Source organism: Dipodomys merriami, unplaced genomic scaffold (assembly GCF_024711535.1).
Source record: "Dipodomys merriami isolate MVZ:Mamm:240054 unplaced genomic scaffold, mDipMer1.0.p SCAF_1142, whole genome shotgun sequence".
NCBI lineage: Eukaryota > Metazoa > Chordata > Mammalia > Rodentia > Heteromyidae > Dipodomys > Dipodomys merriami.
The window spans coordinates 111,158-123,232 of NW_027202430.1; the positions used below are offsets into that span (position 1 = coordinate 111,158).

Here is a 12,075-nt window from a genome sequence, read left to right on the forward strand (position 1 = left end):
CCCCTACCAACCGCTCACCGGGGTGCGGTGGGGTGCGGTGGGCTGGGCGGCCATCTCCGAAATACGGTTGGCCGCTGTTTTCCGGGCCTGGACTCCGACCCACCTGCGAAGTGCCGTGGGTTAGTTCTCCCCGTCTGAGCGAGAAGAAGCCATCCCTGAGGGTTGTCAGTCCGTGGTGCGTCGCCCGCTCCAGCCTCCCGCCGTTGCTGCGTGCGTGCGCAGGGAGCTCGCACTCTGTTGGAGCGCCGCTCGGCCTGCGGGCATCGCGATCGGAATGAGACGCCGCGGGACCCGCATGGGAAGGCAGACACTGACTCCTGGAACTGGTAGGCCCACGCAGAAACAATTCAGGGACTAAAGGTGGTATTTGAAGTGAATGACACCGAAACAACTAGCTATTTTTTAAAAATAATAAGCCAGGCGCCATGGCTCACACCCATATTCCTAGCTACTCAGGAGACTGAGATCTGAGGATTGCAAATAGGAGATAGGAGAGATGAGGGTTCAAAGCCAGCCAGGGCAGGCAGCCTATGAGACTTGTATCTCCTAATTAATCATAGAAAAAGCCAGAAGTGGCGCTGTGGCTCCAGTGGTAGAGCGCTAACCTTGAACAAAAGGCCCTGAGTTTAAGCCCAAGGACTGGCAAAAAAAAAAAAAAAAAAGACGTAAATAATTTTTTTTTTGTCGGTCATGGGGCCTGAACTCTGGGCCTGGGCGCTGTCCCTCAGCTCTTCAGCTCAAGGCTAGTGTCCTACCACTTGAGCCACAACGCCACTTCGAGCTTTTTTCCGCTCTGTGTGGTGCTGAGGAATCGAACTCAGGGCCTCATGCATGCGAGGCAAGCACTGTACCAGAGCCAACTTCCCAGCCCCAATCAAATAATTTTTAAAAGTCCTAACACTTTCCACATAAAACTTCTAGACCATAACAGGAGACAATCTAGATGACCCTAGGGTTTTGTGATGAGTCTTTACATGTATCAATCCATGAAAGAAAAAGAATAGTAATAAGTTGATTTTTATTATAAACTTCTGCTCTGTAAAAGACACTGAAAAAATGAAAAGAGAAGCCTCCCACAGAAAATAGTCACAAAACAGGTATCTTACAAAGGATTCTTTAGGAACTCTCAAAATTCAACAATAAAACAAACAGGTGGAAATGGACAAAAGCTCTCAACTGATGCTCAGTAAAGAAATATACAAATGGAAAATGAGCTGGATGAATAGATGCTCAGGATCATGTGTCATTATGGAATTGCAAATTTATAAGACAGTGAGATATCCATACACATCTATTACAAAACCAAAATCTAAGATTCTGGAAACACCAAATGCTGGTGAGGATGTGGACCAAACAGCATCCTTGTTCATTGCTAGAGGGAATGCAAAGTGTTACCTCCACTTGGAAAGACAGTTTGGGCAGTTTCCTTCTGAGCTAAACATAGTCTTATACTATCTAGCACTTGTGCTGCTAGGAATTACCCAAATGACCACTATGGGTACACACATACATATGCGCACCACACACACACACACACACACACACACACACACACACACACACACACACACACACACACACACGAGGCACATAGATCTTTATAACAAATTCATAATTGTCAAAAACTGGAAGTGACAAGGATATACTTCATTTACATTGATGAATGATAAACAATTATGGTATTAAATCAATAGGATATTAATCAGTGATTTTAAAAATAGTAAGATATTATTCTGCCAAGAAAAGACATAGGGGAAACTTAAAGTGTCTTTTGCTAAATGAAAGAGCCCAGTGTGAAGATTGTAATATCTCAAGGATATGACATTATGTAAAAATAAAAACTATAGAAATAGTAAAAAGTTTAGTAATTGCCAAAGATGGGGAGGGTAAACAGGTAGACTCAGAAGATTTTTAGGGCAGTGAAATGATTATATTATTACACATTTATCAAACCCCACAGGAACAGGTGTGTAGCTTGGTGGTAGAGCATTTGTATAGGTTCCATACCTAACACACACACACACACACACACACACACACACACAAACACACACACGTTCAGCACCAAGAAGGAACTGTATGCTAAACTGGGATTTAGTGAAATGTAATATATCAATATCATACATCAATTGTAACAATGTATATTAATGCAAACAAATGAGAGAAAAGATAAGGGAAGGTCATATAACTATATGCTCAAGTTTTCTGAAAGTTTATTATGCTGTATGTGTGTGTGTGTGTATGTGCATGTACACACTAGTACTGGGGCTTGAACTCAGGACTTGGGTGATGTCCCTTAGGTTTTGTGCTGAAGGCTGGTGTTCTGGTGGTGAATTGGAGATAAGAGTGTCATGGACTTTCCTGCTCAGGCTGGCTTCGAACCTCCGTCCTCAGACATCAGCCTCCTGAGTAGCTAGGATGACAGGCGTGGGCCACCGGGACCTAACAGGGTATTACTTTTTGAAAAGGTGAATGGTTTTGTTTTGTTTTGTTTGCCAGAAATATAAGCTTTGCAGAAGAATTACAGTGTAATATGTTAAAGACAGAAAGCAAATGATACCAGATGGAAATATAGATCTGCACAAAAGAATGAATGGCACTGGGGCTACATAAATATAACTATGTAAGACAATTTTCTTAGTGCATCTTAGCCCTGGGTAGGGACACTACTTCTTACCTTGGTGACCTTTGTATTGTGGTTGTTGTATAATGGGCAAGTGCTGCTTTTGCAATTACAATAATTGTAAAATAATTTTTGTCCTCCAAGAATTTTACATTCTTCTTTAGGAAGAGCTCCTTATCCCAGTAGTTGCCATGGCTTTGTCCTGCTCAGGATTTGATGGGCACCAAAGAAGATGCAACAAGGTTGGGAACAGAGAGCCATGAGAACGAGTCCAATAGATGATGCACCAGGGGGAGTGCCCATTTTACAGAGGAAGGTGACCCTTTGGTAGCCACTCCACAGTCTCAGCCCCCTCCCCTGCACCGTTCATCTGACATCTTCTCTGGGTACTTTGGGCCTCAGCCTTCAGGATACAGGGCTTCTGAGAAACTTGCTCGCATATATAAAACACTGCTCAGCCTGGCACTGGTGGCTCATACCTGTAATCCTAGCTATTCAGAAGGCTGAGATATGAAGATCATGGTTCAAAGCCCAGGCAGGAAAGTCTATGAGCCTTTTCTCTCCAACTAACCAGCAGAAAACCAGAAATGGCACTGTGGCTCAAGTGGTAGAGTGTTAGCCTTGAGCAAAAAAAGCTCAGCGACAGAGCCCAGGTTTTGAATTCAAGCCCCATGACAGAACAACAACAATAATAACAAGCCCACTGTTCAGCTTTGTTAGTGGTACTGTGGTGGAAGTGTGCAGTTGACCCTAAGGGAGGACCTCACACCTGATCCAGGGTCAATACTGGGCAGAGGGATGACAGATTTTGACCTTGGCCACAAGGTGTCAGCATTACACAGCTGCTGTGTTAGGAGAAAGTGCTAAACTAGGTCAGAAAGGAAGAAAAGTAGCTCTTCTTAAAGAGAAAAATAGTAGTTCTTCCTCCTTTTATGCTAGAAGAGAGAATAACAGTCTTTAGACAGGTGCCACATCTCCTCTGCTACCACATAGTCGCATGGTGATGCTTAGCAGGAAATATTGGTGAGCTCAAATGCACTCATTGAAGTATACAGTTGGAAAGGATTTCTTTAAAATAGTCTCTCATCTTAAACTATTTTAATAAAACATTAGCAATACTTGGACACAAGAAAGGCATCGGCAAATATCAATTTCATGTCACTTTGAATAAAAGCTACATATGTTTGACTCTGGAGAACCTGCTGACCCAGGGTAGAAGTGGTATCAGAAGGCGGTCCAGGTCCCCTGGGGTGGATTTTCCCTGATACATTTCTATCTCACTGACACTGTTGCCAATGACAGAAGCTCAGGATACCCCCAACACACCACACTCACACACACACACACACACACACACACACACACACACACACACACACACCAACTCCTCTGCTACTGCCCACTCACTCCTCACTGTTTTTGTGAACTGTAAGAAACTCAAGGCAAGTGTTGCCTAGCAGAATTAGGGTCCATACCAGAAAATGCTACCTTAAAGCAGTAGCAGACCTGACCTGACTAAAAGGAAGTGATTGTCTCAGATCAATCCATTCTCTAGGCACCAGGTAAGTGGCAGTCAGACTTGAGATTGCAGACAAGACTGCTTTGACTGGTCCTCTAAACCCAGGGGAAGCTGTGGTCAAGTCATCAGGTGATTGGCACCCAACAGGGGTGGACTCCGCTGACTGTGGCAGAGGCGCAGATGAGAAGTGCAGAGAGGGCAGAGTTAGGCAAATGTCGAGGTGCTGAGTGACTTTGGGCTACTGTCTTTATGTGGTGAGCAGGAGAAAGGAACTGGGAGAGGTGTCCAGCGGTCAGATCTCATGAATCCAGCTCCCAATGGGCTGGCCTGAGGCAATCCAGTATGCTGAATGTGTGGGAGCAGGTGTGCTGTGTGGGCCCTCTCCCCTCTCCAATGGCGTCCCCAGCCACTCAAAGCTGGACCAGTAACTGCCCTCCTGCCCACACACCCCCTTGGTCCTGCCATTCACTCAGCACCCTGTGCTATTTCCTACAAGGAAGATCTGGTTATAGGTCCTACCGTCCAGTGATAATGTCATGGGACCTTAGTACTTTAGGCCAACAATAAGCCAGAAAATAAGTTGGCAACGCCACTTCACTGCTCATTCCCCAGCATTTTTGTATCTCATACAAAGTCAGGTTATAATGACACCCTACTCACCCCTCACTCCGCCATGCTGCAATGGCCAGCCCTATGAGTTACACATACTTGCTTACATCAGAGCTCCTGCTCCTGCCCTAGACAGCTATGAAACTTGCCTTCACTTCCCTCTGGCACAGTGAGCATTCACCGACCACCTCCATACCCCTCCCTGCTGTCTCGGTAGTTCCTCTTACCAAGTATTTCATTCTCGGATGAACAGAGAGTTAGGACTCACATCAAAGAGGCTCCAGTGTCTCTGGCCGGCCCAGCCTGCTCTGGGGCCTCGGCCTGCCCCTCCCCTCTGCTACCTGAGGGTCATGGCAGCTACTTCTCTAATCTTGGAGTCACCCACTGTGTCTGGGAGACACAGTGACTGCTCTGTAGGGATCCATCTGATCCGGTACCACCCCCTCTCCTCTTTCTGGAGCGACACATCCCAGAGGGTTGTCATCATGTGGGATCTGAGGAATCAGCCCTGGGGCTCAGTGTCCCCATCTGTAGATAGGGTGATGGAGAAGTGCATGTACAAGGGCTCAGGTCAGATGGCCCATCCTCACCACCATCAGACTTGACATATTGGTTTTGACAACTTCTACAAAGAAAGCTATGTTAGAATTAAAGATGAAGAAGACACATTTAGCAGGATGTGAAATAAACAGGCAAGAGAAGATACCCCTGGAGCAGAGGGGACTATGTACAATGAGGGTGGCAAATGCTGGGGGAGTAGCTCAACCTGTTCTTCCTGGTTCCATGAGGAGAGAAAGGCTGCCCAAGCCCCTCCCTCCCCTGTAAGGCAAGACCTCTGAACCACGGCAGCTCCTCAGGACTGAGGCTCCTCCCCTTCGGAGGCAGGATCTCCGGATGAGACTTTCAGTTGGGATTGTAAGGACTGGACCTGATGAGCCCACAGGGGCCAGCCTGGCTGCAGCCACTAGGCTACTCTGAATACCAGGACACAGGTCTTGCTGTCAAAGTAGAGTTCCAGAAGGTGCCAGGGCTAAGAAATGTAGGCGTGGGAACAGTATAGTATTCTCCATGCACAGCAAACATCAGCCTCAGAGATGAATGAAAGAGGGCCAGAATGTAGGCTAGGGAAACTACCCAGGAGTACCAAGGGACAGCTGCCAGGAGGCAGAAATAAAAAAAGAAGCGAGGTCAAGCTTCACACTGTAGACACTGAGAAGAAAGCAATGAGGCAAGGTAGCCACCAGCAGGCTAGAGAACAGTTCTGCAAAGTCAGCAGCCCAGTGTTGGCCCCAGGTCCTATAATAATAGAAAAAGGGCCCCCGTGGGCTCTACGGTTCTATCTTTAAACTGGGGCTCTTGTCGAAGTCCAAATTCCTTACAGCCAAACTCATGGAGGAGCAAAGGAACATGGTGCAGAACTTCTAACTCCCAGGGAGTGTTGCCAGCCTGTGTTGCAGGGTCCACAGCCAGCTGACAGAAATGGCTCCACACCTGTGCCTGCAGCAGTCTACGGGGCACTCAGTCTCATCTAAGCTTGAGCTTCCAATCAGTCATGGGGCAATGCTGACCTGGCCCTGAACTGCTTCCTTCTGTAAAAGGAGGTCTTGTATTTGTGAAATTGGAGCACATATATCTGGTTTTGTTCCCTCCCAAAACCCAGCTAAAAGGACAGCTTTTAAAGCATAAATTGATAGGAACAGGGAGATAGATTAGACCACACAGATGCAAGATAAATGGCCCAAGAGACCCAGAACACTGAATTCTAGCCAAAGTACAGGAAGCTCAGAACCAACACAGCCCACCCCCACACACACACACACACCCTGAACCCCTAAGAACTGTCAATACAGGATTCTGCTGGAGATGAACAACTTAAAAAAAAAAAAGACATCAAGTAGAAAGTATTTTCAGAAGCCAGAAGAAACCCAAGACCCCCCTACCCTGATCTAGGTGCTGGTAGAGATGACAGAAGCCATCCCTTCTGTCTCTGGAGGACACCTCAAGCTTCATTCTCTGGAAAGGATCAGAGAGAGGGTCTTCAGGCTTGGAGAGAAGGCCCTGCCCTGGGAGGAGTTCCTATACAAATACGAAGTAAGTCCTGAGGCACCGACACCTGTGACATCAAGACAGTACTAGCCCAGCACCCAGCAGGCCAGTGGCCCAGACAGTCCCCCTGAGAAGAAGAGAGCATCTTCTCAGGGGTGGCCAGCTCATGCCACTATCACCTGTGGAACTAACATCATAGGAATAGCCTTGGTCCCACCTTCTTGAGGCTGGATGAGCTGTTGTGCTCTCTCTGTTCTGCCACATATAAGTGAGGCCTACCAAGTCCTGTGGGCCTACCCTAAGAATCCCAGGATATTATGGTAAATGAAGAGTGAATATTTATCTGAAGGGGATAAGGACTTAGAACCCTAAATCCAGGCTCCCAGAACCTCTCAGAATCCTGAAGCTGGAGGAACAGAGCTTGGCAAACCTAAAAGTCCTGAAGGTCAAAGTAGTCTCCTTAAACTTGAGGTTCTTTAAAAATCAAGAGTTCTCTAGGGCTGGGAAGGTGGCTCAGTGGTAGAGCGCCTGCCTTGCATGCATGAGGCCCTGGGTTCGATTCCTTAGCACCACATAAACAGGAAAAAAAAAGCCGGAAGTGGCGCTGTGGCTCAAGTGGTAGAGCACTCGCCTTGAGCTGAAGAGCTGAGGGACAGCGCCCAGGCCCAGAGTTCAGGCCCCATGACCGGACCCCAAAAAAAAAAAAGTTCTCACCCCATCATTCCTTGTACCTGCTGCTCCTCTCCAGGAACTATCCCCATGCTATGCTGCCAGCCATGCCTCAAACACTGTCTCTCTTAGAAGTCTTGATAGAGCCCACATTGGTCAACTCTCTTCGGGTCACTGTGGTCACAGTAGTGCAGCCCTCACCTGCTGAGGGGTTCCACCGTGGCCAGCCCTGGGCCTGAGCCACCAAAGGTGACACTCCTACTGGAGACCCTGAGCAAGGCAAACCAGGACTCAATTTGGAGCCTAACTGGTCTCTGCTCTTGTTTTCAGCTGACCAACAGTCCTCTGCTTATGAGTAGACATCTTATCTGGGCTGTGGCCCCGCATCCCTGTCCCAACTTCCATAGCCCTCCATGCTTTCTGACTACACCCCAGCTGCAGCTGGAGACCAAATCTCCAGCGTCTTTCTCCCACCCACATCATGTTTGCAGTTCTTTAGACCACTTAGGAATTTCCCAGAGACTGTAGGCAGACCAGTATGTTGTCAGACCCCAGCAGAGCTCACTGATTATGAAGACCAACACACTGCTTTCACATGCCTCTGTGGTTCTTCATTACTATCCTTTGGAATTGTGTGGAAGCCTCTTTTTTGGGGCAGTGCTGGGGATTGAACTCAGGGCCTCACATTTGTTAGGCAGGTACTCTACCACTTGAGCCATGCCCCCAACACATGGAATCTGTTTAAGTAAACCCTACACCCATGCCCTTGTGCCATTGGGAAGAAACTCTGATCTGAGGGGCCTGAGGTGGTTGACTTCTCTGATGTGTAGTGTTTCAAGGTCTGATGGACAAAGGGAAAAGAAGCAAAGACTGTGGGCAGGACTAAGGAGCCACGCCCCCGCTGGAGCTGGGTAATGGCCCTTCACTCTAGGGCATCTCACATCTACAGTCCTGCCCTTGGTTACTTACCGTCAGCAGGCAGCCACAGTGGGTCTAGGCAGCTCTCCTTCCACTTCTTGCTCCCAGGAAGGACTGTGACAACCCCTACCTCTCTGGCCAGCAGCCCTGCCACTAGAATGATTCTCCTCTGTTAATCAGCCTTCCCTGGACATGGCCCCCATCTTAGTGCCTACTAGGCCAGCATGAGAGATTACAACTCCTGACCATTAGCTCTGTCTCCAGTGGGGCCTCAGCAAAAGGCCCTTCTTCATGGATGACCCACCAGTTTGGGCTAGCACTAGGCCCAGCCACGCTCGACAGTGAGTGCCCCAGTGCCTAGGCTCTGTCTGACAGGAGCAGAAGTGAGAAACACAGCCCAGATTTTCTAAGAATTGATCAGGGAAGATTGATCATTTGTCTTCAGACCAGAGGAGACGCCAACCTGCTTCCAGGTCCAGACTCACAAGGAAAAAACTTGACTGCGGTTCAGGAGGATATGATTTGAAGACTCACATGCAAATCTGACTCTGTCCACCTGACAAAAAAGTGTGATGACGGGAAAAGTGCTTCTGCAAGACAAAAAACTAACACACGTGAGCTCAAAGATAAAAGGGAGTCATTACCTCACACTCGGGGAATCCAAGTGTAGACTACCTTCAGACATAGGTGGGTCCAGGAGCTCTGAAAAAGTCATCAGAGATCTCTATTCCACTTTGTTTCCCAGCTCCACATCCCTCCATAATATCTGAATTCTCATCTATTCACGACTAGGAGAGATGGCATGACCAGACCAATTGTGTAATACTTTTTCCCCAACCCTAAAGAAAACTAGGAAGAATCCTGATTTGCACATGCCTGGCTTTATGGAAAGGGCTAAGATACAATGTCTTAGACCTAACAGAACCACACCTGGGGGTTAGAAATGTTAGGTGAACCAGTCCAGGAGGTCCCACATATAGAATCAGGGACAGAAGACCCCTACCCACAATGACCACCCACCCACCACTCCCAGTGGGCAAGGAACAGAGTAGCATCCTCCCTACAGACCACAGCACCAATTCACAGTCAGACTTTTATTAGGAAATCACCCTCCAAACACACCACAAAGTGCTGTGGGTCCAACGCATTTCCTGAGGAAAGAGGGTCACAGTATTGGAGCGTCAGGGGACCGGACAGCGGCGCAGTCTGTGAGTCTTAACAACTCCGTGGGGCTGACTGTGGCCAGCACTCTCTCACAGCAACATGACTCAGCCAGAAGAACCGCCACAAACGCGACACAAGAAGCACACCAGAGCACACACATCTGCTGTACAATTAAATAATAATAAATACAGAATTCTGCTTGCTGTTATTGGCCTGAAATAACGGAACCCAAAAGGGAAAAGAAAATCAGAACATCTTTCTCTCCATTTGACCAACGGGGAAAAAAAATCCCCAAATTATCAAAATTCCTCAGTTACAAAATACTTTTTTTTAAAAATTCCATTATTAAAAGAATAAATAACAAAATATATAAAAAATAACTCGATTGCATCAAAATTATAACTAGAGGTTATCAAGATTTTTTTGTGGCCTATCTTATAGTCAAATAGTTGGTTTTGCCTTGATTTTACTTATTTTGCTCTTATGGTACCCTAGTGTGGAGTCGATTTGAGATAGTATAAAATTAATAAATAAAAATGTTAAATAAATAGCAAATGTTAACATAAGAAGGTGTGAATATAAATACTTACATCCCGACAAAATTAAATAATTTACAGAATAATTAAGCTAACTACTTTCAGTGTTTTCCAGGAAGTGCAACTTCTCTACTTTTAAATACTAATTCGAAATTGCTGTCACAATCGACTTGGACTCTATTTACACAGTAGGAACATTGTGTTTTTAACATTTTAAATTAAATTTACCTTTTTTCTTCATCTTGAATGGATCTTAAAAGAAGTGAAACCTTGGCGATCTCCCACTAGGAATTTACTTCCTGACATTACTGTCTCCACCTTGATCCCCTTGGACACAGAGATGGACCTCAGCCATGACCCAAGTAAGGTGGCAGTAATGGGCCAGGGGCCTAGGTAGAGGGAAGGAAGCCAAAGTCCTGGCCTGGAGCCCAAACTCAGGGACTTAAACACTGAAGTCAGGAGAAATCTGTGCAGTCTCTGGGCACTAGCTGCCTGCATAGGAGACTTTTTAGGGACCTCTGGTTTAAAATCCCTTGAACTGACTGGGCCATAATGCTCTTCAACTGTCTGGACCATTGTCTGGAAGGCCTGTTCCTAGCTTCACCTCTTAAGCAGAGTGTTGCCCACCCTTGACACAAAGCTGAATTAAATAAAAAGAGAAAAAAACATGCCACAAGGACCTTGCTGAGCACAGACACATGGCCCAGGTATGTCTTCCAGGTATGAGACTCCCACCCACTGAGCCAATGGCTACCCTCCCAGCCTCGACAGACAAAGGAATACTGTGGCTGCAAACTCCAAAACTTCCCTGAGAACTTTGTCCGTGAGCTTCCACTGGAGACTTTGAGCTGTTCTTCAAATTTCTTTCAGAAAACAAAAATAAATCACTTTGTAACACTTCGGTACCCCAGGCACTCACGTGGGAGGTGTTGGCCTGAGCCTGGTGGGGCATCACGAGAGACACTGGTTTCCAGGTGCCCCTTTGGATAAATCCACGGAAGGCTGCACAGGGCTGCCGACGTGGACTGACAACTAGAAGTCACCAACAAACAGTCAGGTGCTCTTACTGTGAGGGGTAGGGTGGGAGCGTGAGCACCGGAGCAAAGGAGGAGTGCACCTCCACCCAGCATTGCCTAGACCTGGATGCCCCTCACAGCCTGCTTGATGGTCTCCAGGAGGCCCTTGTTCTCGGGATTCTGGTAGCAGTCCTGGTTGGAGTACATGTCAGTCAGGGTGCTCACATAGGCGTCAAAATTCTGCTCGCATATTGGCTCCTAGAGGATAGAGTCAGGTTAGCAAGCCCTGTCCACAGAGTCAGCTCCAGGAAGCAGAAAGCAGTCCCCACACTACCCTAAAGAAAGCCCAGCTAGGCAGTGCAGCAGCCATGGCTGCTGAAACACAAGCAATCTCAGCCACAGTGACCTCTTGCCACCAGAACCACACTCTGCTCCAGATTTGAGCCAGTCAGGAGGGCTAGCCATGGCGTACAGCTGCCCAGGCCAGTTGGAAAGTAGAGAACATCCAAAAAGGGCCCAGGACTCTTCCATTAAGACCCAGAAGCAGAAGGGCCAGGGGCATACTGTCTCCCTGCCCTCCAAAGCATCCTTCGGGTAGCTACCAGCTTTGGGGTAGTGCCAGCAGGCTGCTGTTACCTACCATGTGAGGAAGGCGGATATTGGCAAGACTTTGGATGAGGGCCTGACTCAGCCCAGACAGCTCCAGAAACAGAGCTTCATTCTGCTCCTCAATGAGTTTGTTTTCCTCCTCGATGTTCTTCAGGTTCCTCTCCATGGAAGAGATCTGCATCAGAGGGATGAGAGGTGCTGCCTGCCCTGGGCCCTGCTGGGCACACTGGCCGTACCATACATGTCTCTGAGAGAGGATGGGTTCCAGAGGTGGGAACTCTCTACCCTGTGGGGGTCCCTCATCCAAGGAAGGAGCAGTCAGTACCCAGCTTCCTGGATGGGTGAAACAAAGGCCCTCCAGGAACA

The 12,075-nt window shown here is 47.6% G+C and overlaps 1 protein-coding gene across 2 annotated transcripts in view; it reads right to left on the bottom strand.

Moving 5' to 3' along the window:
• Positions 1 to 9,477: 9,477 nt before the first annotated feature.
• Positions 9,478 to 12,075, bottom strand: part of LOC138822767 (myelin transcription factor 1) — a 69,951-nt gene continuing 67,353 nt past the window's right edge. For both annotated transcript variants that reach the window (XM_070015709.1, XM_070015708.1), the window contains exons 22-23: positions 11,741 to 11,884; positions 9,478 to 11,358 (exon numbers count right to left, since the gene is read on the bottom strand). In XM_070015709.1, coding sequence (XP_069871810.1) covers positions 11,218 to 11,358; positions 11,741 to 11,884 — 285 coding nt within the window. In that variant the 3' untranslated portion in view covers positions 9,478 to 11,217. The remainder of the gene's footprint in view (positions 11,359 to 11,740; positions 11,885 to 12,075) is intronic.